We start from the raw sequence: 26,990 nt of genomic DNA, 5'->3' as shown, positions 1-26,990 counted from the left end.
GCTGAGCAGGAAGTGCATGGCGTTGTGTCCTGAAACAGTTACTGCGGCAAACATCACAGCGTGACATTAACCGAGTTTCATTATGAAGTTAAAGCCCCTCCAACCAGTTTTATTTTTTTGGTCGTGGGCTAAACCCCTGCCTCTGCGTGGCATCTGTTCCTGCTCCTAATTTACTGGAAGCACAGTCGTCTGCCAAAGCGGTTTCACCCTGATGCACGAAGTGATGAGGGGATTTCTGACCTTTTTCTGGAACAAATCAGACCATTAGTAACATTTAGAAATGCAAATGTTGATATCAGCCAAATTCAAGCACGGGTAGTCCTTTGCAATATCTTAACACCATTTACTCAGTATCAATAAGAATGCAACAACAAAAAAATACTGTCTTTGTGTTCAAATTAAAATTGTTTATAACTTCAAACCCAAAACTGCACATTACTTTGTTTTACAATCTAACATTTGTCTCACCTGTAATCCAGTCTTGGAGCTTTATGTGCACTTGCTAAATTCACTTTTGGGGCTCATTCAGACTCACTTTAATTGGAAACACTAGCAACAAAGCAAAAGAATGGCAATTTTTCACGCTTAATTTGGAAAAACAAAGTAGCACCTTGTTCAAGAGCGTTTGTGCCGCACAATGCCATAAACCATTTCTCCTTGTGCCATTTTTTCTCTCTTGCATGTTACAAGCACGCACACACACAAACACAGGGACGGAATAGACTTTTAAGAGCCCATTACTCAGACTGTGAACATTTGGCACCGTCTCTTTCCTCCACTCACCGGGGACCAGCGCTGATGGAGGGACTGTTCTGACTCTGAAATCAACCCCCCCCCCCCACAACTCCCGTGAAGCTGTGCTGGTCCTCCCTGTGTTTGTCGGGCGAGCTGTGGATCAAAATCCCTGTGGACAAACAGCCGTCCATGCTAACTCAGAGTATTTCAGGCATATCATATTTACTGGCCACAGGAGAAGATGTTCTGAATCATTGAGGAAATTCACATTCAGCAGGTTTTAGTTCAAGAAGGGACAGCACTGTTCAAGATTTTTTCATACGTGTAACTGCATCATCTATATAAAGCTCGTGCATGACAGCAATTCGGACCCGAAGCAACACGTTTTTGAGTGACAGTGCAGGATTTTAGAGGCAGTTGTGGTGAACAGGTCTGGGCTCATTCTACACATTAGGACATGGCTGGAACATGTAGGGGGAGAAAAATACATAATTTTAACATTTTTAAACTCTGTATAGTCCCTTTAAAGCAGTACTAAGTAACTTGGGTACCTTAATAAATCCCAATTTACTCTCACGGACAATTAATGAGTAAAAAAATCGCAGCTTGTAATGACACCTGCAATTGCGCTTATGGCCTCTAGGGACATGAGTTACTTAGTACTGCTTTAAAAAATCCTTTTAGTGCCTAAGCATTATGAACTTAGTACAAGGAGATGCATGCATGCAAAAAGAAAAAGAAAAAATCTGAATTGCACTCATTGTACTCATCAACAGTGTTGGGGTAACATATTACAAAAGTAATGAGTTCCAAAATGTATTCCTTTTTTCAGTAACTAAGGAATACAACATAGTTCTTACACAAAATACGGGAATGTATTAATCATTACATTTAAAGGATCTGTATCATGCTATTTTAGCCATTCCAAAGTTAAGTATAGGCATTTATATGAATGATTGTACCTCTACCGCTATTGAGCACTCATTTTTGTGATAAATATAAGTGTTTTCTGGAGGTATTTTTCAAATCCGGAAGACACAACGCTTCAATTCAGTTAACTCCACCCCCTCTCTCCGCACATATAACTTTACCGTAATATAAATAAACAGCAATAAGTGAAGATACTTCACAATGCAGTTATAAGGAGTTGACATCTGCAACACAGCTTCATAAATGGCTAACACACATGCTAATATGCTAACACACAAGCTAACCCGCGTTTGGATTGACTCACCACTCTGGTCCATCGCTGTTTACATTATGTGACTCGCGTTGGTTATAAAAGTTAATCCACTTTGATTCAGGCGAAGGTTCACCAAACATCCATCAGAGACAGTCACAGAAAAACAATATTTTGGTGAAAGTCGCTGAATCCCGGAGAAAAAAACAACTTCTGACGGGAGTGGCCTCTTCTTTAGGAAGGTTGAATCATAGACTATATATACTCCTGTCCACGTAGCCAAACGCTTCTTTTTCTCCGTGACATGATCGTTAGGTAGGATGAAGAACAGGTGTGTCCAGAATAACGAGCTCCATCTTCACAGCTGCAGCGCAAACATGACGTCTGTTCAGACGCTCAGGGATGTGTTTGTTTTGGCCACAGCTGACCTGGAAGCACCTCGGGCACATCCTTTCTTTTTCTTTTTTTTTTTTTTCCTTTTCCTTTATTTATATATTTATTACAACAGAAATAATGAAAAGGGTGGTTCACAAATTAAAATCAGGCCGTAAGCATAGAATTAAGACATTACATTACAGACGTCGAGCACTTCCGTTCCGCTGTGACGACACAACTGAGCACGTCAGTCGTTCACCAAGAGAGGGCGGAGCAGCTGCTCAGAGAGCAGGATTCAGGACGATTACTGAGAGCTGCGTGAATGAAGCCACAAACCACTCTGGGGGTGTTTTTTTTAATAAGGAAATAGCATAACAACATGGCTAAAAGCTCCGAAAAGTCGATTTTGCATGATATAGGACCTTTAAAGTAACTCAAGTTACAAGTGCATTTAAATGTATGAACGAAAAACTCCCCCAAATAAAATGCAACACCAAATCAAGTTGGACATTGGTGTATAAGATCTGCAGTCTGTAGTTAATGTCGTCAAAACAAAACACGAGAGAATGGGGGAAAACGAAAGAAAAGGAAATCTTCCACTGCACTTTCGCTCAGTGGCTTTATTACAAGTTTTAGTTTTGCCAAAAGTAACTCAAAAGTAACTAAAAGTAGTGTAACTCAGCTACTGTTTGGAAACAATAATGAAATATAAACATACACAAACAACATGAACATACAAACATACACTTTTAGAGCTGTAATCACTAATATAGAATATATAACAATTTTTAAGTAACTTGCCCAACACTGCTCATCAAGTTCATTAATTTCTTAAAATGTCCAAATAGGCTACATTATCAAAGGTTGTCCATTGAGGGGGAAAAAATAAAATCCATCGAGTCTTTTAGTGATACTGGAAATGGCAAAAGTGACTTAATTAAAAAAAATATATATATATATATTTCTCTTAAAGGGGCTGGATGCAAGTTGGCCATTTTATACTCACTACTGCCACCTCAGGCCATATGTGTAACTGCACCTTCTATATTAAGCTCGTGCATGACGGCAATTCGGGCCGAAGTGACACCTTTTTGAGTGACAGTGCAGGATTTTAGAGGCAGTTGTGGTGAACAGGTCTGGGCTCATTCTACACATTAGGACATGGCTGGAACATGTAGGGGGAGGAAAATACTTCATTTTAACATTTTTAAACTCTGTATAGTCCCTTTAAATGCTCTCAAAATAACGCAAGGCTATTATTTCTCAAGCTCCGGGGGCTTTTCTCGACATGCCGACGACTTTGGCTTCTATTATTAGACGGACCGCTATATATATCTGTTTACATAAGAACTCCTATGCTCCTCCCATCGCCGCAACAAGCCAACGCTCTCCCACTCACTCTCATTTAAATTCACAGACTGCCCAAGGAAACGATTTTAGCATCAGCTGACATACTATAATAAATAAATTACCCAATGAAGCAACACGGCACATTTCAAATAATTCTATTTGCAAGCTGCACAAACACCGGGAATAATTAGATAAACCCTGGTTGGCCAATATTTAATACAGTTGCATTTGCAGCAGCTATTTATATCTCTATTGTAGATAGTGTAAATAATTATTGTTTTTTTCCTGAGACTAGAAGGAGGGCAATTATAAAGCCCTCCTGCTATTTGGTTTCCCAACAATTTCAAGAGAACATTTTTTAGCCCTTCATCTAAGTACATGCTCCTGCTGCTACTGTGCACAGATACAGTAGATACAGTACATATTTTAGATAATAAAAATGTCCTTCAAGATAACAAAGCATCAGCTAAAGGTTGATAATACTGCATTGCATTTATATTGCATTTTTCTCACTCAAATACACTCTTTTTTGTTTATTCCCAGTGGTCAGCAATATGAGGAGCTACTATATGCACTGACCAAAGCTGGGATCAAAAGGTCAACCGTACAGTTATTTATCGAAGACAAAACAACCTTGTGATGTCTGGCTTGACTTTATTAAAACAACTACTTGATGCTACGGCAGACGGAGAATGTATAAACATGTTTTAAAGAGAGAATTGAGTAGTAAATTAAGTGACCACTGCAAAAGGGAAACATAAGGCGGGGAGTCAGCTAAGCGACAAGAACAGCTTGTTGGTTCAGTTCATGACATCCTTCACAGACACGAGGAGAAGAGGTAATCCAAGTCCTCGCACCGTTTGTTCTTGCAATAATTGAAATCCCAGGTCCGGTGAAAGGACGGTTAAGAGCCACTGCCGCGTCTACACTTGGCTGCATATTTTAGGTGCATGTCAAACCTGTTACTGATTGGGTGTTTTGGATTTCCCTTCCCTTTCCAAAGAGGCAATATGAAAAGGATTACTTAGCTGACAGGGGCCACTTTGACACAGTGTAGCAGACCCACGATGACAAAAGCCAGCGTAATGACTGAGAGTGTAACTTTGGCAGAGCGGCAGCAGGTTGAGACAGAAGCTCCAGCGGTGCATAAATCCAGGTGCATGATTTATCAGAGCACGCTCCGCAGCCTCTTAAACTGAATTAGCCGTCACCGCTGAGACACACGCGCTTCACCATTCATTTAGTTGACGAAGCTTGGTCTAGCAGTTCAGACCTCTGGAGGCACACAGTTGGACAAACAGGGAATCGTGCACACACACACACACACATTCTCGCCCATGCACTCTTCAGCACCATTAAGTTCAGTGTACATAGTCTGTATCACAGGCAAATTGAGTTTAGGTTAACAAAGTCATCTTAACATACTTTCTCCACTCTTTATAAAGCTATTACAATGCCGCTTTTACCACCAAATATGCATGTAAAGGTGGTTTACACTGTGCTCCTAGAGGCCATAAGCGGCACTGCAGGTGTCAATGCATGTTGTGTTTTGTTACTCATTAATTGTCCGTGAGAGTAAATACTACGCTGACAGAAAAGACAAAAGAGAGAGAGGGATATTGTACATCCAATTACACAATGGAGATAATTCTTTTCACTCAAACTTGGCTGTAAATACTGTTTAAGTGATGTTAGCCCACATTAGCCTGTTAGCTTCTTCTTCGTGATTCCATAGTGTGTATTGGGGGCTCCAACCCCGGTGTAGGCAAAGTTGCCATTGTGGGTTTTCTGGCTAGAGACACCAGGGGGAGATGAAGGACCCCCCAATCGTCCCATTAACACTTGTATTACCCCCAGGGGGACTACGAGAAAGATTTATTAAGGTAAACAAGTCACTTAGTGCTGCTTTAAAGTCGTGAGAGCCTCCTGTCGTGCAGTGTCCAGGGGGCTACGAACCGCGATTAACTGCTCACGACATATGACTGAAAATGGCACAGCCGCAGGGTTTTCTAACATGTTTGATATGTTTTCGTTAGGCGTGAGGTCCGGCTCTAATTCAAACAAGGATACTTGTCATTGTTGCTGAAGTTAGCCTTGCCAATGTTATTTAGTGAATATTAAGGTGTTTAGAGGCACTGTTTAGGTAGATGATGTGATAGACCAAACTTGTAGCTGTGTAAGCTTTCATTCACTCTTTACATTGTACTTACATTGCCTTTAAATGCAATTTCATACTAATAGCTGACAGTTGTTGTTAAGTAGCTGCCTCAGTATCAGCACACAACCTGTTAGAAAACATAAAATAATGTTATGGTGTCCAACAGTGTTTTCAAAATTGTGTGACTATAACACATCATTCATATTGGAGTTTATTTACTGGGACTATAAATTTGCTATAAATTCTACAGCTCTAAACCCGGTTGCCAGAAAACGCTCTCATAAAAATGCAGGTGGAAAAAGAAGAGAAATGACACTTTAAAAAAAGCCACATGTGTTTGTTGAAATATGAGCCTAAAACTTGTACAGACTTCCTCAGCTTTTGACAGCACTTTTTCATGACACTGCCAGGAAAGATAAATAGCTAAATAGCCAGAGCTGCATGATAGATTAGGAGGGCTGGCAGAGACTTACTGCTAACTATTTTTCACTGGCTTCATGCACTGTTTTCTTCAAGTGTGGCCGCAGTCTCACAAGCCAGCAGACAAGATAACAAGGGCAGAGATGTGTTTTTCTGTGCCTCTTGCGCTAAAGTGCTAATAGCGCTGCCGTGGGAGTAGCACAGACTTGACATTTTCTCCAGTATTGTACAAGGAGTTGTCAGTAGTACTTATCTAGATGATATTTTTTGTTACATTCACATCGAAATGATCTTAATGATTCCATTTGGGATTCTTTGCCTTAGCCCACTCCTAACTTGAAAGGGTCCATTTCTTATTTATAATGGGAGGTCATCACTACGTTCCGACACTCTTGGCTCAATTAAAGCATATCGGATGAGGAGTGGTCTCAAATACAAAAGGTTCTATATGTGCAAGACATTGTAAACTTCCTCATCGAGTTTACAAGCGAAATCTTGCTCATCCAACAGTATGTCCTCATGTTGCGCCAACATTCTCCAGGTTATCTTATACACATGCTTTAGCTATGTCCACTTCTATTTAACGGACTTACATTTTTGCTATTATATCTAAACTGATTGGCAGGACAACAGACCCGTTGAGTGCTTTGTTTGGAATATTTGTTGGAGCATTTTCTCTCTCCACCTCACATGGCGATTCTCTTGCTTTTCTGACCCTTCTAGCTAGGAAGGTAATTTTGTTAAAATGGAAATCTTTTTATGTTGCTTGTTTGGCTTTCTATGTGGGGGCGTTGTATATCTTTTGTTTTTTTGGACATGCCTGTAGTTGGTTGGTAAAAACACAGCAATCAACTACAAGCATGTCCAACAATGTGTGTGCTTTAAGGAGATTGTACCAGCATTCATTGTCCCCCTATATTTGACCTTTGTGTTTGTATGAAAATGCAACAATTTCTGTAAATGAAAAAGAAAAGAAAGTCTTGATGCAATGACACCAGTTATTGTGGCCAGCCCTTATGTATTCTGAGACAAACTCTTGCCGCTAGAGGCCATATTGAATATTGTACATCCAATTACACAATGGAGATATTTTTTTTCACTCAAACTTGGCTGTAAATAATGTTTAAGTGGCGCTAGCCCGCAGTTAGCTTTGCCCGTTAGCCTGTTAGCTTCTTCTTCGTAATTACAGTAGTGTGTATTGGTGACTCCGACCCGGAGGCAGCAAAGTTGCAAATACGGTTTTCTGGCCAGAGGCACCAGAAGGAGATGAAAGACCCCCCCCAATCATTCCACCAACACTTATATCACCCCCAGAGGTGACTACGAAAAGGATTCATTAAGGTAAACAAGTTACTTAGCACTGCTTTAACGCTGAAGAAAAAATGTTTTTCCATGATCAGTTTCTTTGTTGTTGTTTTTCTTCATGCTTGGGGCGAGAACAAGTGGTATATTGGTTTGTGGAAAGGTAAATTATCTCAACAGGGCTCGACATAACATTTTTTCCCCCCCACTGGCCACTTTGGGCGGCACGGTAGCGCAGCGGTTAGTGCTCTCGCTTCACAGCTAGAAGGTCCGGGTTCGATTCCCACCAGAGACGGGGCCTTTCTGTGTGGAGTTTGCATGTTCTCCCCGTGTCTGCGTAGGTTTCCTCCGGGCACTCCGGTTTCCCCTACCACTAAAAACATGCACAATAGGCCAGGATGAATGATGTGTGTGAGTGAATGGTGGTGGTCAGAGGGTCCGTTGGCGCAGACGTGTGTAGTCGCGAAAGCGCTTCTGACAGTCTCCCCCAGGGGAAACTGAAGCTACAAACGTAGCTTTCCACCACCGAGTGTGGAGTGAATGTACAACTGTCTCATGTAAAGCGCTTTGTGACTATATGTCTGTGAAAGGCGCTATATAAATAAAGATCTTCTTCTTCTTCTTCTTCTTTGGATAATGTCTTTCAAATCTTACTGGCCACACATTGCTATGCTTTGACTAGCCACAGTCTACAAAGAACAAAAGAAACAAGAAAACCAAAAAAAAACTTCTGTGAGGAATCTGAAGGCTTGGGGTCAGCAGTAGCTTATCCCATGTTATATATAGGGCTATTTGCGCAGTATAAAAGGTTTGCTGGCGGTGCGCTCATGTTTCAGCGGAGGATTTGCAGCCCTGACACCGCCTTATATTGGATACATGCATTACTGTCAGCTGACCTGAAGCTCTCGTTCACATGAATTATCACTGACCCCAGGGCCATTACGGCAACATTATAGAGGACAGAATATACAGCGTGGAGAGAAAAGTCGCTGTTTATGAAAATTATTGATGCCCCATTCAGATAACGTTGTAAATACTTCTGAAATGAGTGTTGAGGTGAAAGGAGGAAAGGGCCGTTTTTCCTCTATATTGACCCATGAGGTACAGTGTACAGAAAAACAGACTGAAAAACCTCACACATTTAAAGGCTGATCTACTAACAACGTGACACCGAAGGGATTCACAGTCTCAATGAAGGATTTGATGCGTTTCTTTCTCAATATTAATCCTCAAGTTGCAGAACATGCAGACGGGTTGTGAGGAAGTTAAAAAGCTTTGTTTTAAATTGTAAATAATAAGTTCAAGTATCTTTTCAACATGCATAAGAATAAAGAAACAACTTGGCCTTGCCTTTTTTTTTTTTTATTCTTTTCAATGTCAAGTCTCTTTCAAAAATTACTCAACACTTACTGCTTAGAACTATAGCCACAATCATGACGTTTTAGCTTCTGTTAAAAGCTAAAACCAGCTATAAGGAAGCTCCCAAGATGGAGAGTGAAAAGTTGGCTTCTTATTGTATCTTATCTTATTCCACTTGTTTTTTGTTTTTTTTACCCAAATGATGTATTCATGAAGGGACAGTTGCACCACGCTTCAGCACAAGATTCTCAGTTCTGGCCTTGTGTGAAAATTATGACCACTCTCCCATTATCAGCCTGATGAATTCTCACATTGTTGGAATATGCCCGTGCCATCAGGGAAGGACAAAAAAAATCCATTAATGGCATACCCTGGTCATTCAGTATTCAGTTCAGCTGACCTCATTCTTCTGCTACATATTGTTGCTGAACCTTGATCTGACCAACTGCAGCAACCCTAGATTCAGGTGGTAAATTAATTTGGGCTATTTTATACGAGAATAATACTCCCCACACTCAAACCATTGTGCATCCACACTTAAATCCTCAATAGAAATACTGCATACAGTACAAGCTCTCGGGCACAAAGACCTCCCATTACAGGCGTTGTAAACAAGGCACATTCATTTCCTTCAACATGGGGAACAAAGCAGGTCTCCGTACTTTCAAATACATTGGTAATCAGACGCTGCATGTTCAAAGAGCCTCAGCTGCAGTGGACTTAAGCAGAACCACGGGCAGCTCCTTAAGTATTATCTTCTGGCAAAGCATCTGCGTTTTAATTATCGCAGTCGTTTGTCAATGCCAGAGCGCCTCCTCAGGAGTACATGCTCTAAATGAGACATTAAAAACATTATTTTTCACCAACGCATTGTCAGGTCTCCACCAATTATCCTCTGTCGTAAATCACCCAGGCGTGGTATTAGTGGACTAGTCGAGAGTGATGATGAAAGTGAGGAGATTTACATGCTGAGCTACAGAGGTCGAGATGATGTAAATGAAGAAGTTTCCATAGAAATCTGCAGGAAGTGCAAGCAAACATAGTCCATCACAAAATCAGCTTTTTATGTAAAAACCCAAACCAACTTAACCTGCAAAAAATAAATAAAACAAGACACTCGGAGGCTGCATGTTGCCTGCGAGAATAACTTTTGTTTACGGCCGTGCTCTTTCCACCGTGCACTAAATATGAAAGTGGCCAGAGAAAACTTAAAAGCCACAACATTTTACAACGTTGGGATTATGAACGGTACGGCCTCTCGTGAAATATTGGCTATGTATTTATTTACATAGGCAATATTCTGAATCACAGTAGCAATAAATTAAAAAGCAATATAGATGTCACAGATCTGGGCGCAAAAACAGCCGGCCTCAGTTGCAGAGAGGCCCTCGAGATGAATGTGTTTTGGAGAATTTTGCGGAAATCTAAAAGCCAATGAATCAAAGTTAATGGCAGAAGGAAAACACTACTGAATAAATAATAATTGTAGAGTAATTAAGATGCAGCGCCCAAAAACAACAGCTTAATTCTACTGTAAAACATCCATATTTGTCATCTTTGCCGTTCCCCACAGTCCTAAAGAGAAAGAATGGGAAGGTTCTCTCTGCCAAACGCAAGGCTTTACAGCAGCACATTAAGAAGCGTTAATTTCTCAGCACTAACTACAGCTTTTACTGTGATGATGTTGTTGTTTTTTCTTTTTTTAAATCCTTTTTCTGAGTGTGTGGGCGGACAGTTGGCTGTGAACCTTTGCCAAACTTGTGTGTGTTATGTAATTGTATTGCAAGCAAAGCAGAAAGAGAGAGAAAAACTTCATCAGGTACTGAGGCATTGTTGAAAAATTATAATTACAAGTACAAAAAAATATCATCGTGAAACAGTAAGTTAGCAGTAATTATTTGATCGATATATTACATCTATGTCAGTACAGCTGCCTCTATTCTCGTAATATTAACTTAGAGACTTAGACAAATAATATCGGTTTGATAAGACAACGATTTATGAACAGAAGGGATTTCTACCACCAGCAGGGGAAGAAGACTGGTCTATTTAGTTCTTAATATACAGTATGCAGAGCCAGAAATATGCAGCAACTTGTCAAAATCTCACAAATGAGTCTTAATCTTAACCCTCGTTTCTGGCGAAGGCTAAGAATCACTTACAGAGAACATATAGATTCCTTACAGCCACATTTGTATAATTGAGCTAATGAGCGGCCATCTATTCTCCGTTGTAAGCTATAAATATTTTAAAAAAAAGTAAAAGGCATAGCGCTAACGCTTTATTCTAGCTGTCACTTGACGTTGAAAAGTGTTATTAATGCCTGCTGCTCGTCAGAATGTAAAGCTGTATTGATCCCGGAATCATGTAGAGCACTTCTTTCTGCTATGGATAATATACAACTGATGAAAAAGAATAAATTAAGTGAAAATGTATTGGCAAGACTCAATGAATGTCATTCTCAGTAAACACACACCACCACGGTATGAGAACCCAAACCAAAGGCATCTGAAACCAAACAAGAAATGCTCTTCCCAAACGGTTAAATGTTTGGGACTTCACATTCGGCGACTGGAGACGCCATGATTTGGAATCACAACGGCAACCTTCCGAAATCACAATGTTCAATAAAGCAACAACCACTTTGACTTGACTTTATGATTGCTAACACACAGCCTAAAAAATGTATGGCAACTTAAAAAAAAAATGCAATTGTGTTACGTTATGTAATCTGTTCTCATCTCTTCTGATTCCCTAGTTATCCAGAGTGTTGTTGATTTCTGGAGATATATATATAAACATTTGAATTCATGCAGTCCTTATATTTGAAGAGTTAAGTGGTGCTAGGCTAGTGCTGGGCTAGCGCATGTCTATGGTAACTAGTAGCCTGCATTAAAAACAGTCTGACCCAAGCACAGTGCACCTGAGGCAAATCACCTATAGCACCAGACTACCGATGTAAATGTCTGTGTTGACTGAATGACTTATATTTGAGCAGCATTAGCTTCCTGGTTGTAAGCTACGTAGCGGCAGAGTGATCTGCTAGGTTACCGGATCTACAGTAGTTTGTTTACCTGCGGTTGGCACTACTTCACAAAGGAGCTTTCTACAAATCAGATATGGCAACGTTTGGAGGACTACCCGATGATTTTGAAGAGGTTTTAAATGCAGGCTACTAGTTACCATAGACATGCGCTAGCCTAGCACCACTAAACTTTTCAAAAATAAGGACTGCATGAATAATAAAATTAAAAAAATCTCCAGAAATCAACAACACTCTTGATGACTAGGAAATGAGGCCTTATGTCAAAAATCCTGAAATATCCCTTTAAGTAAGTCGTGGCAACCCAGGTCGACGGTCATTATTGAGTGCATGCCTCAACCATTGCTGAAAATTTCATCAGAGCACTTCATCACATGCAACAAACCACCAGTGAAAAACAAACATGATACATTGACACTTACCCATATGTTTCCATCTTGGTGGTAGGGTTTCCAGTTCCTGCCTGTGTCGCTGTAGAGGAGCCGATACCGCGTCGTCCAATCAGAGCTGCTGTACCGGCCTTGCGTTGCTATGGCGCTCACCTGTTTCCTCAAACCTAAATCCACCTGTAGCCACTGGTAATGATCACTGTCCAGAGGTGACCATCCTCCAGCCCCTAGAATGTAAAACAGAGATTATTATTATAAGCTAAATAGGTCAATGCAATTCAGTTTGATGCCTTATATAAGATAAAGCACATTTCCGGCCAATGAGGTGGTGTTGTGGTCTTATTAGTGAGAAATGTGGCGTCAGAGTGGTTGCACATAGCCTTTAAGTCCAAGGCCGAGGAGGCAGAGAGCAGCGTGATGCTGCCGTAATGACATTTTATAAAAAGGAATGTGTGGTTACAAGGTTAAGGTCCATTCTGCTACTAATGGTGAGTGTCCAGCAGAGATGGGGCCCAGACATTTGCCCCAAGACACGAGCTGAAATAGTTCAGCATAAGCGGCATTTTATTAAGAGCTCTGCATAGAGAGATACGGCCTGTGGCTATAAACTCCACTTTACAATCATCTAATTAAAATGTCACTGCAGACACCAGAAGCATAAGAAAGGATACCATTAGTTAGAGGGCGAGTTCATGATTCTTATGAAACAAATCATAGCATCAGATTTCTAATGTCCAGGGCAGCTTATGATAGTAGTGTATAACTTTTTGCAGCTAAGGAGATTACAAGCGAGTGTGGGGGCAGCAGATATACACAGCATACAGTTATATATAATGTAGAAGCCAAAAAGGGAAACAAATGCAACATCTCACTAAAGAGAGATGCACCGATCCAGCTTTTTTGCTATCGATACCGATACTGGGATTTGAGTATCTGCCCATATCTGATATTTACTGACACCAAGAGACTGTCTTAAAAGTGGCTTTCTCTTTTCTTTTCTCCATTTTAACATCAGTGAAGTTATTGTCATGATATTACAGATCAATTATCACTTTGGCTATATCCAATTTAACAAGGATCACTGCACTTTTCTACACTAAATATCTTTGGGTATACTTTAGGTTACATCAATATACACAACTCACATAAAGTGATCTGATCATTACAAAATGTCAGATGAGTTATTTCTTTATTAGGCTTCTTTAGGTATTTCTATCATAGTTTCTGACCCAGCCTTAATTCGTTTTTGTTAGCATTAGTGTTAGCTCCCGCTAGCTATAGCATACTGATGCTAACTACAAAATTTTGCATGGCGATCAAAAATACATTAGCAGAGGTTAATCCCTCCCCCCAATTGTGGGTTTAAGGGGGTGGGAGCCAAAACTGGTATCGGTTCAGTATCGGATATTTGTAGCCGATACCCGATTATGTATTTTTTCCAGCTCCGATATCCAATACCAGTATCGGATCGGTGCATCCCTATTACTAAACATCCTTTCCGCTTGTACAAAAAACAAACATGTAGCCTAATCATTTAAATGCTTGGATTACATTGTGTTTATTAGATGAAATGTTTTGTTGTTTGGATTTTCTGTTGTCAAGATGCAGATGTAATTAAGCGGGTGGTGGATGAAATGCAAATATTCTCAGCACAAACAGAGAGCACTGTGTGTGACTTACACGTGATCTCTTCTATAAGCCCCGACTCAGAGCATCCTTGAGAGCAGATCACAATGAGACAGCTTTTCTTTCAGTATGCCGCGCAGCCGTCTGTTGTTGTGTTATGCCGTGTACTGACTAAGTTTTCAGACTAGAAATGAACCTGTTTTAAACCCAACATCAATCAAATCATTGTTTTTGAAAGCCTGTCATCTTCTCCCGAGTTGAAATAAAGTTCATTATTGTCAAATATTTCTTCAGCGTTGGATAAGAGAAGCCGTGTTTATGTCTGGAGCTCTTTCCAGACATTTCTTTCAAACACAACTCCAAGGAGAGATAAATAAAACAGTTCTTAGAGTTTGTTTTTAGTCTAACTTCTAACTAAAAAAAAAAAGTTTTCCTCTAATAGTTACATAAAGAAGATTGACGCATATATATATATTTTTCATGTCTAAGTTAACTGGTATGGATAATAATCTCAAGTTTTACACAATTTGTGCTTTAAAGCAGTACTACAGTGGGGGAAAAAAAATAATAAAACAAATTCCCCCCACTGTAAGTAACCCTGGAGGCCATAAGCGCCACTGCAGGTCTCGTAGCATGTTGCGCTTTTTTTACTCATTAATTGTCCGTGAGTAAATACTGTGCTGATAGAAAAGACAAAGGGAGAGGGGGATATTGTACTTCCAATTACACAATGGAGATAATTTCATTTAAACTTGTCTGTAAATACTGTTAAAGTGGTGCTAGCCCGGAGCTAGCGTTGCCCGTTAGCCTATTAGCTTCTTCTTCGTGATTTCATTAGTGTGTATTGCGCCTCCGACCCGGGGGCAGCGAAGTTGCAATTGCAGTTTTCTGGCCAGAGACACCATGGGGAGATGAAAGACCCCCCAATCATCCCATTAACACTTTCATTACCCCCAGAGGGACAACGAAAATGATTTATTAAGGTTAACAAGTTACTTAGTGCTTTAAGATATGCTCTGAGATATGGGCGCTTCATTGGCTAAAATTCCTGTCCAATGTTCAGCATTATATTGCACACGTTAGGAATACATATTACAAATGTCTAAATGTTCTCATGCATATTGCTGGGGGTGTTTGGCGGGGCTGTGGTCTTTGGACACGGAGCCTCTCAGGTTAAATACACCTCAGGTTAAGCGGCAGCGGTTCCCCTGCAGGAGGCCAAGCGCTGCAGGGTAAAGAGCGGAAACACTGCACAAGACCCTGCTGACCAGATCCACATCCCAATTAAGAGCCAGATGAATAAAACAAAACCAATGAATGTGAGGTGCAGCGCAAACTGTGGGAAACAAGACACGACGTGATCAATTAAACACATTTAAGCCTCGGCTAAGCTCATTTTTGGTTGGGGGTATTAATGTCTTTTCAACTTCTTGCCTAAATTTTCTATAAAGGGAAGTAAAGTGCAGCTGGGAGTAGTTGCCTAGCCTTATGTAAGATTAATGAATATGGGAACACTTTGTGAATGTGTGTACCAGGCTTGGGTAAACAGTCTCTTTGCATGGTATCATTCATGGTGAAAAGCTACTTTATAGTCACGAAAACAGGATGGAAGCATAGAAAATAGAACTTATTATTACTATGTTGTTTCTTTTATTTACTTGAGAAACAGGCCTCCTACGTAGAATCGTCGCAAAGATAACTCCTTGCATAGAGCATGAAATTGCTCTTGCTACCGAAGGCGATGCCCACATTTGCATCCTTTGCGCCGCTGAGGTCTGATCGTAAAGACGTGTGACAGGACACCAGAGTGGAGCCATTATCGGGACGAGCGGGCGGCGCCTGGACCCTGGACATGTCATGGCTGGTCTTTTGAGTTTGCGTAATGTTTTTTATTTTTCTTAAAGCGCACAAATACAGATAAGGGAAGTGATGGGTGACGGAGAAAGACGGATAGGGAAATGACTGTGGAGAAGAAAACAGGAACAGGGCGAACATACGAGATATTGTAAGACATGTGCAACTGCAAGGTTCATGAAAAATGATTCTTGAATGGCTAGGTTGCCTTGCAGAAGCTTAAGGTTAAGATTGCTTACTATGAGGTCAATCCATGAGACGATCACAAAAACACACACGAAAAACAAAGCGAACAAACACAACGTGCCTCTGCCATTGAAAGGTCCAGAGAAAAACAAATAAAACAAATAGTGTATCTTTTGAAAGGCCGAGCGTCCCCAAGTTGGTATCCATAAAAGGAAACAGTCATGTGCCAGAAATCCAGGCCCTCCATCTGAATCTAGATCAACAGATGACTGTACTTTAGGTCCCGCCCCCTCCGGCTGCCATGACAAAAATCCTATATCTTACCCAATTACAGAGCCATTACACTCTAGCCCTGGCTTTGACAGATAACCAGCACCGTATCAGTGGAAACGTCAATACCTCAAAAAAAAAAAAAAAAAGCTGCAAAGCCAATCCCTCAGGGTATAAAACACTATCAAACAGAAGAGGGGGAAAAAAAGAAAGATATGAAAACACAGGGTTATGGTGGGGGCAGTGGCGATGTATAAACAGGAAACTCGAAATGAAGATTATGCAAGCTAAATTGGCAATAGCTACGACCGTGTGACAATTCAAACGGGATCAGAATGACAATGACAGCATGGTGCGGAACAAGCTTCCATAAAAGGAGCAGCTGTGAATAAAGACAACAGTGAAATTATAGTAAATAAAATACATAATAATAATAATAATAATAATAATAATGTAGTTATTAACTGAATCCTACACCTGTGTAGATTTACAGTTTCCCCTAGCTCAGGGGTCGGCAACCCGCGGCTCCGGAGCCACATGCGGCTCTTTCATCCTTACACTGCGGCTCTGAGTGGCTTGGGAAAATAAATTACAAAAAAAAAAAAAAACTAAATATTTAATTGAAGTGTGTTTTATTTGTGTTAGTTCTTTAATATTTTAGTTCTAAATTGGAAGATTATTGTGATCTTGACATGTTAGAATAAATATATTTTATTGTTTTTCGTCGCTCAAAATAAACGTCATACTCGTGAAAGCCGGTATACCCGCCAAAACGCCGCCTTTTCCTCCTCCTGCGGTCGTTCCTCCTGATGCTTGGGAGCCAGTCCCTGCCACCCCTATTGCCACACCGCTGGAGAACCCCACTGTTGTATATTTGTCCCGATTTTCCCCGCGTTTGTGGGGAAAAAGGGACAGTAAGAAGCGCCTTTCCCGCGGTCCCTGAATGCATCTCCCACGCTGCCTCCACTGACCAAAACAACAGCGCGTGGTTCCAGCAGCTACACCATGGATACGTTAAGGCTTATTTACAACCTTAGACATGTAAAGCAAGCGGCAATGGGCGCGGGGCAGGTGGAGACAGGCCTGTTTTTGTGGATTATAAAGTTTTTTCAACTGGAGCTGATGACTGACCAGACGAGTGAGAATCATTGGATAAAGAGGTTTAAGAGCAGCGAGTTCGACGGATCCTCAGAAGATCGAGTGCACAGTGAGTGTAGTGTTTTTATGCTTTTCTGTGGAGTAAAGTCAGCCCAAATTGTGCGGCTGTTGCACGGACTTATCTGACATGAAGCGCGTGCGTTTGTTGATGCGTTTGCCCGTGTTACACATTGACAGGAGCGGGGTTGAACTGGTGTGACTGTCCCATAGACTGAAAAACTATTGCTATTCTCCAGTATATTGACAGGCCGGAGCTGGTGTATTTGCTTTTTGTTTAACCCGATTTGGCGAGAGCCCAACGAGTCAGGGGCGCACGGCGGAGCGAGACGTCCCTGCTCCGCCTCCAACCCGGTGTGCGCGGCAGGCGATCTTGTCCACATTCGCCCAATTCTTGACAGATTTTTGACAGAACGCGACAATTCCCAATAACTCGCAGCAGCTCGCAGCAGAGCGGGACGCATATTCGTGACCATGCGTAATAATTCGTGCATTAATCGTAACACGCAGTAACAGGTCGCAACAGTTCGCGGCAGTGCGTGAAACCTCTACCCCGTATCACCCACATTCGTGATCCTCGGCCACGAATGTGGATTCGTGGCCACGAATGTGGATTCGAATGCCACGAATGTGGATTCGTGGCATTCGTGACTTGTCGTCGTTATGTGTAAACCCAGCATTAGATGTCAAAAAGTATTTGCGGCTCCCAGTGTTTTCTTTTCCGTGGAAACCGGATCAAATGGCTCTTTCGGTGTTAAAGGTTGCCGACCCCTGCCCTAGCTAGACCATTAAATTGCTTGACTTTCAAATGTATTCAAAGGTTTCACAGTATGCATATGAGAAAGAGCAGCATCAAATCTAAAAGAATGACAAATGTCACAGCTGGAAGACGCTGCCAAGGGATGGGACAGAAAAATCGAAGAGATGGATGATTTGGCCAAAAGTGGAGAAGAAGTTTTTTTTTTTTTATGGCTGTGATGGGGAGGAGATGAGATGCCATACTGATGTTGAGAGAGAAGGCCAGCGCAGAAGCAGAGATGTAGTTATGGTAAAACTGTGATAGATGAGACCAACGCTGAGATTCAGAGCCGGAGTGAAGTGGAGAGAGGGAGAGCGTGGAGGAGGAGGGGTAGAGCGAATTCGTTCACCAGGGCAGCCAGGGTCCATCAAGTGAGGGGAGGCAGCAGGTGGGCTCAAATGATACACAGCAGAAAGTGAAGATTGGAAAAGTTATGGGTGGTGCTCGGGTCTATAATAAAGACCAAAAAAGCAAGAAAGCGCCATTTGATATTTCTCTCTCAAACTGTGAACTACTGTGATTGCAGAGTTCTTAATGTCTATTACGAAAAGAGTGAGGTCAGCTTGCAGCAGTGTGCCTTCGCCAAATTACAATGGTAAAATGCCAAAAAAGAAAAAAAAAGAAATACAAGAGTGAAGTTGTGCACACAGGAACATGTTATTAAGGTCATACCAAAGAACAATGGTCGTCACAAGTTGAAAAGCAAGTCCTCGAGTAAGTTCAAGCAAGTTTCCAAAAGCGCTTTTGAATTTACTCAAGTGCATATTCATAGACGGTGCTGTGCAGTATGTTTAATGATAATAAAGTGCTTTATACTTTTACTTTGTCTTTCAATCTGCCGTGACTGGTCCCACAAAAAATGATCAATAATTTAACCTTAAATTGAGTTGTACTGATTACGTCCGCAGTGATGTAAAATGTAGACCATTTCATCTTTTGATTTGTTAAACATGAAAAGTCATAAAAGCAAAATGTCACTATCGTTTAGTTTCTGAAATGGAAACATATTGCTGTTTTTCCTGGATTTGAAGGTTTCTAGTATTTACATTAGAAGACTATATAGGCTACCCTTGTATCATGTTTATACATTTCAAAGGCACATTTTCTTTTGCATAAAAGACACTCCGAGAAAGCTTGGTTGTCAATAACATGTTGGCTATATAAGCTCAATGCCTGCGCCAATGCTATGCATATTAACTAAACACTTTCCTGATTGATCATAATGACGTCCTATTTATGAAAGCAAGTGCATTTTGACCTTTGTGTGTGTGTGAGCTCACAGACTAATTGACTGTTGAGCATAAATTGCAGCCTTGTTCATTATTATAATGGTCAATTCAAAGCACCAACAGATGGCTCCTCTTTGCTTTCTTTACAATCTCTGCCAAACCCAAATGAGCCAGGCTTGTGGCAAAAAGAATAAAAGTGCCATTTAAAGTTTGATGCAGTTTAAAGCTTGCGGATATACAGTTCCATGCCTAAGAGAACAGCTAAGAGAGTCAGGGTGAACTGACGGCATGTCGGGGTTATTGGGTCAGAACAAAGGACAGATGGGAATATAGAGAGACACACAAATTAAAGACCACAGAGATGTCTATAGTTCAAAAGATCAGGGATGTGACGGCAGGCAGAGGCGCTTGGTAAAGACTTCACACAAAAATCAAGAGCACAGAGAGCTATTAGCCAAAGAGTGCAGTGTTACAGGTCAGAGAACAGGGGACCTCAAGAGCACAAGCAAAGCAGTCAAAGTGAGACGGGCATATGCTGTCATAGACCAGAGAAAGAACAGATGAGAGGTGAAGGGGAGGACGAGGGCTTTGACAGGGGCTGAGCAGTGATATCAGAAAGAAAGTGTTGCAGCGAGAGGTGAAAGCCAGAGGGAGGGAAGGCACAGAGGTGAGGACGACAGAGTAAAGTGGGTCCGGAGCATGTTGCCGGCAAAAAGCTGGCGGAATAGAGTGAGAAAGTGGAGATGTGTGGGGTTGCTGAATGGGGAGAGGGGAGAGCCAGGGGGGCTGCCACTGCTCTATGGGCTGTCACACACGCAGATGTTCGGGGAGGAGAGCAGCAGCAGCGGGAGGACAGGGGGCGAGCGGGGAGCGGGGAAGGTCAAAGGAGACACCTCGAGAAAAAGGGAGATGCAAGAAATACAAAGAAGAGACAGGTGTGAGGGATTCTTGCCTGGCTCTGCCATACACTTCCCTGTTCATTCCATGCAGGGAGTTAGTCTGGTCACGGAGCAATTGGAGCAGTTTGAACGGGCGGGCCTAACGCGCACAGATTGTCAGTGAAATAAACCAATTAGCGATTAGCGGACGTGACGACAGCTGTGTCCAATTAAAAAAATATGAAGTGAATATAAACTCACGCGGAGAACGCGAGGCAAAATCCTTGACTACTTCATCCAATGATTAGTTTTGGCTGATGTTAACGTTAATTGAACTAAAAACATAGAGGTGCAGCGAGTGACGTAACCTTCTCATTTCTCTGTGACGGTCGTGATTGGTTCGGCTCGGCCTTAGCCGCCAATAACAACTTGTCTACCGTGCGTGGCCAGACCCACCTTCTTTCGCGCAGAAAGAAGGTGGGTGTGGTTTATCAGGCTAGAGGGATTCAGGCATGTACTACAACTCAAAACAGATCATATAAAGACGCTATTTTCCCTGTGCAGATCAGCATGCTTCATCCAAGCTCCGTCCTTGCTATTTCTTCTATCTGAACCACAGAAATGGGTTGCGCTGCCTCTACAGACTGTATTGTATCACTACAGTTTTAAACATCATCGCATTTTCCAGACACATACATAATTTACCTAAAAGGGGTCCTAAAAACCCTAATGTAAAGCATACTTTATTTGGACCCTGTTGCAAAGGGATAATAAGATCGATTTTGATACTGAATTTGGCATAAACTTTTTAAATACAACAAGACGCTAATCACCAGTCTCTGTCTAATAAATCATCGAGAGGTATGCCAGGGAACTTAGCCATTCATCTCGTGGTTCTCATTTTTCATTTTTGTTTGAATAAATAATGCAATAATAAATGTGCTTCAAACAGATCCAACAACTGTCAGCGTAGAGAAGAAGCAAACTAAATCAAAAAGTACATCGCCCTGGGCAGCACTATCTCACATATGTATTATTGGATTAAAACTTAAAGGATCAATAAATATGTTATTATTATCAGCCTGAGTTGTATTAGACTGACAGATCAGATGAAACTGATGTGGAGAATCCAGTCAGTATTTTCACCTGGGAAATGATCTGGTATTGACCATCGAGCCAAGCTGTTCCACCGCCGTAGAACTCAGCTTATGATTTTTTAAAGTCCAAGTCCAACTCCACGCAGACCAGTTGAATGTTGGAGCCAATATGAATCAGCAACAGTGTTTTAAGCCATGTTTTCAGAAAGTAATCACATGAACTGTTCAGAACGCATGTTTAGGCTCTCATCCTAGAGTGTGTTTGGATTAGTTGCAGAAGTTAGATAGCCCTGACCTGTTGTTTTTAATCCAAAGCCAGTTTCGACTAATTATTAACCTAGCTATTGTCCTGCATGACCACAGCCACATTTTTTGTGAATTCTACTTCTCAACAACCAAGTCCAGATTGCTACTTGACCTTAAAGGTGCATTATGCAACTTTTTGTGTGGAAAAAAAAGAAGTTGTTTTTTGTGCATATTTTACCTTGTAGTGACCCAGTGGCTGTGTGAGTGGTCAGCATGGCGCCTTTACTTTCCATCACAGTGGTCTCTCGGACGCTCCAGGATCAATTGTTTGGAAGGTTTTCACTGCTGAAGGACCATGTCTCCAGAAAACTTACAAAACAAGTGATCCTGGAGTGTTGTAGAGACCACTGTGATCGAAAGTAAAAGCGCCATGCTGACCCCTCATGCAGCCGCTGGGTCACTACAAGGTCAATTGCGGACGACTAACAACTTTTTTTCCCCGCGTAGAATATTCCATAATGCACCTTTAAGTGAACATGAGTTAAAAACAGAAAGCTGAAAGAGCTTTTGCCTGTCTATAGGAAAGATGAGCTGAACTTCTATCTTCAAGCCTCAGACAGACATCAAACCGGAAAGGCTGTCAGAAAGCACAATAATGAGCTACACAAATGCTACTTTGGTGAAACTGCCCCAGTGCCCTTTAAAGGTCTGCTCTACAAACACACAGCAGGGCGGCTTCTGAGGGAAAAGGAGCCAAAGAAAACAACAATGTTCGGGACTCGCTCCAAGTCTGAGGCCGATGTGCACTACAGACGATGACCCAGATAACCCAGCACTGTGCCACTGCTGCCGCTACAGCGTGAAGAGATCCACTGCACACTGGCACTGGCCAAAACAAATAACTGTACTGATAACAATGTCCTCCTTCAGGTGGAGCAGATATACACACAAATAAAGTCAAGGTCAGGAATAAGAATATGACTTACAGGTGAATAACACAGATGGAAGAGCGGGTCGTCTTGTGACTGGAAACTGCCACTGTGTCGGTCAATGTGTGAATGTTGTGTGTGATCCATCTATAATACGGTGGTGTGCATAAGTATGGGCCTCCCTTTAACTTTTCGACATTTTGCCATACTATGAACCATAAGCATAAGTATATTTAGTTTAAATTTTATGTGAAAGACACACACAATCGTGAAGTGAAAAATGTGATGTGCAAAGGTACAGGCCCCCTTTCCTTTTAGTGCAACCAATTGCCTTCATAAGTTGCATGATGATTTCTGAATGATCACATGTTGACCCAATGACTAAAGAGAGTCTACCTGTGAGTAATCTAAATGACAGTTCAAATACAGCTGCTCTGTGATGGTTTCAAGAGACTATTGGGGAGCAGACAGCATCATGATGTCCAAAAACACACCAGACAGGTCCGGGATAAAGTTATTGAGAAGTATAAAGCTGGGTTAAGGTTATAAAAAGATTTCCAAAGTACAGTTAAATACACCATCCAGGAATGGAAAGAGTATGGCATCACTGCAAACCTACCAAGACCTCCTAAACTTACTGACCGAACAAGGCCAGGACTGACCAGAGCTGTTACCAAGAAGCCTATGATGACCCTGGATGAACTGCAGAGAGCTACAGCTCAGGTGAGGGAAACTGTACACAGAGCAACTATTATTGTACACTGCACAAATCTGGCCTTATGGAAGAGTCACATTTTAAAAAGAAAACCATAAAAAGTCCCGCTTGCTGTTTGCCAGAAGTCACATGGAGGCTTCTGGCAAACAGAAAACAGGACTTCTTATGGTTTTCTTGGCTTGTGACTTGTTTGTTTTGAGGCTTCAGTTGTGGATTAGCTGGACTGCTAACAGTGAATTGTAAGTTTGATCGTCTTTCTTACTAATAAATGCGTAACTCATTTCTTTATGTACATATTAAGTTGTTTGTGCTTCATTCCGTGACATCGAGGCCTTTTGAGGCTCCGCACACAAACCATGTGCTTCCATTCTTCAAACATTCACATTTTTTGCGTCTCCTTTGCAGATGTTGTGACGCTAGAAGTGTGGAGTTTCTTTTTGCTGCTGAGTTAGCTGGAGTTTTCAGGTTTTTTTTCCCCTTTTAAATGGAAAAAATCAAATCAAAATTGAGATCGATCAATATGGGGAAAATAACCGTGATTTATTTATTTTTTTTTCAAAATTGCCCGGCCCTAATATTGTGTATTATTGTGTTGAGTATTCCTGGCCTTCTGTGGTCGGTATCTAATAATTATTGGCCATATAAGAAACATGGGGGATCCAGCAACAGGTGATAGTTGCTCGGACTGTGATCCCATCCAGCAGAAAAACGACTGTAGCTAAAATAACGGGAGGTAGTAGTGATGCTTTCAAGGTGTCAGAATAACCACACAAAAAAAGAAGAAAAACACATTGTACATATCTTCAACCACAGAGGAGAAAAAGGTTTTGTACGTATTTGTGCGGGATTGATTCTTACTTTGCAGCCCTCATCACCACAATGGACCAGCCTGTCAAGTCAGTTTTTGGCTGTAAAAGTATACCATGGAACTTGCTTATCCAGTCCACAGGTCTGGCTCCTTTTTTATATTTCTTAAAAAAAAAAAAAAAGGTTTGGAAGGACACTATTTGGTAGTGTGAGCACGTCAGCTAAGGGGGAAAAAATGTGTGTACATTGTCAGATACTACTATTATGACATGGGGCTTATAGAATCTATTATAGAAAACGCTATCTCAATGGCCGCCGCCTGGGCGCCGCCATGTTTATTTCCCATACCGCCTTTGAAGCTAAGCAGGGAAGTGCCTGGTTAGGACTGGGATGGGAGACCGTTCCTCCGAAGCTAAGCAGGGAAGGGCCTGGTTAGGACTGGGATGGGAGACCGTTTGGGAACACCAGGAAGCCTGGCGACAGTACTGAGTGTGTGCGTGGACATCCGCGGCCGGCCCACACGTGACGGTCCCACCGGCCGCGGGCCTTGGCCACGGGTCCATATGGACCGCGGTGCTGCTGTCCGAGGACAACCCGCTGTCACACAAACGCGAGTGCACGAGATCTGACTGCCGTGCGTGTGCGCGCGTACAAACAGGGCGATGTGTGTGTGTTCGTGCGTGTGTGTGTGTATGTGTGCGCGTGCGCATCCAAACAGGGCCATGTGTGCGTGTGTGTGCGTGTGCGTATGTGTGTGCGTGTGTGTGCGTGCCCAAAACCTCCTCAAACACGAGCCTCTAATCACACGCGCTGCTCCGACTGATTTATCCTCCGTGTGAGTAAAAGCGAAAATGACACTACAACTTAACGAGCGCATGGCCTGCACTGCGTAGTTTTTTTCTTTTTTTTCCTTTGCTGCTGTACCATTTGTTTTCTATTTTGCTTTCACGTATTGTGAGCCCAGAGGTACATTTTATTCTAAAGCAGCTTTGAACGCATTGCCAATTTTATTGTAAGGTTATAAATACTGTCTAACAACGATAATTACGCTATTTCATTTCAAAACCTACTCATTATTTTTTGGATTGTAAACTACCGTGATGCACCAAACCACGGGTCCTGCACTTTGAACCAAAGCGTTAGAACTGAACCCCTAATATTTATCCATAATTATTCCACTGTCTCTTGAATTCTATTCCCTGAGTTTAGCGAAAATATTGTCGTTGTAGTTTATAAGAAAGGAGTACAGGTGCATCAAACACTCCAATTGCAGTTTGTTTGACATTTTTTTTTGCATTCATTCTTTTACTCTTTTGTAGTGGCCATAGTTTTTGGAATGGGTTGGGAACCACTGGTCTACAGCTGAACTGTGTGACGGGTTGGACATTTCTTTGTAATCACTCATAATCTCAGAATATCAAATGTGGAGACTAGCGAGGCCCGGCCGAAGGCCGGGTCTCAGCTAGTATTATAGAATAGGTATAAGTAGAGCAATGAAACAACAGGAGGACACTTCTGGGAACTGTATCTGTAAACGCTGTCAGCTAATGCAATCTGTATGAAAATGTTTCTGTTTATCACACACCAGGTTTCTTTATTTCACATTAAATGCATGTTCTTTGACAAGGGCAAAATCCAACTTGAAAGCTCCATTTGAAGACAATGCAACCGTTTGTTCTGCAGTCTCTAATTGTCTCTACAGCATCTCTCACTCATGTTGTCTAGGCTACGACTCCAGCTTCTCAAATGCGCTACCATGAAAGTAAAAAGGCACAGAATGCCGCTCTCAAGTGGATTTTGTGTTGAGCTTAGTAAGACTCCAGATCTAATAGATGAGAGGAATGGGCGTGAAGTGTCTGACCGCGGCTGGCTATCATGATTTAGCCAAATCTATTCAGCATATGTTGGTTGTTTCGAATAAACACAACACTGAGACAAAATATCTTAATAAATGAGACTCAGCGCTGCCGGAAAAAAGGATATGGGGAGAAAACAGCTGGTTAGCCCTCTGCCTGCGCTTCATCTTTCTGTCATGAAGCAACAAGAGCCGATAGAGACGGAGTAATTTAATTAGCAGCGGACCGCCATTATCGATGGATGACTGCAGTGGGGGATAAAACATCAAAAACTTGGAAGAGAGAGAGAGCGGAATCTCGTGTTGCTTCGGGTGTTCTGGAGTAGAACGAAAGCGCATTCGGAAAACTTTGGGGGGGGGGAACTCGGGAAAGTATATATTATCATGCGCGGAGAAGGAGAAAAAAACATAATCAGGTTTGGTGTGAAGAAGAAGGGGGCAGGCTGAGAAAATGGGGTGTGGGATTGCGATTGTTACTGTAGAGAAAATGAGACGGCGAAAGGGAAGAAGCCAGGAGACAGGGCCGTGATGGAGGGTGAGCGGAGAGCTGACAGAAGGGAACCGAGGAGGAGGAGGAGGAGGAGGAGACAAGAAAATGGAATATAAGGATCAGTGGCCACGTGTTTGTGATTAGCCGCCCAATCTCATGCTTGGTCACATCGGTACAACACATGCAAGTCTGCCCACGAGGGTTTCAAACGCACACACTTTCCTGCACAAAAGATATTCATTGTTCTCTGCAGGTGCGATGCTTTGTCCGACGTTACTTTTTTTTTCTTCTTTCTAGTCATTCCCAATTCTCAAAGAATTTTGAGTGGATGTTGTTTCGTTTCCATGGAAATCAGGAGACAATTGCACACTCTGCAGATGTTGATTCATCCTTGTGTTATTTACAAAAATACCCCAAGGACAAACTGAATCCACAACTGCAGTGCGTTAAAGCTAATGGGTTTGGTCATGACATTTAGTCCTTGCATTAGTTTCCAATTTTTTAAGTAAATAACATGGGGCTTAAAAGCTTATATGTTTAGCG

General features: G+C 41.8%; 1 protein-coding gene across 1 annotated transcript in view; it reads right to left on the bottom strand.

Annotated features, from left to right (window-relative positions):
- cntnap2a (contactin associated protein 2a) overlaps window positions 1–26,990 on the bottom strand; it is a 328,106-nt gene that overhangs the window by 179,430 nt on the left and 121,686 nt on the right. Inside the window, exon 3 of the mRNA XM_079575788.1 lies at window positions 12,345–12,538. Coding sequence (XP_079431914.1) covers window positions 12,345–12,538 — 194 coding nt within the window. The remainder of the gene's footprint in view (window positions 1–12,344; window positions 12,539–26,990) is intronic.

The sequence above is a fragment of the Gobius niger genome, assembly GCF_951799975.1.
Source record: "Gobius niger genome assembly, chromosome: 18".
In the NCBI taxonomy this organism is placed as follows: domain Eukaryota; kingdom Metazoa; phylum Chordata; class Actinopteri; order Gobiiformes; family Gobiidae; genus Gobius; species Gobius niger.
Note: the sequence above shows the minus strand (reverse complement) of the source record. Positions and strands in the feature narration are given on the sequence as shown.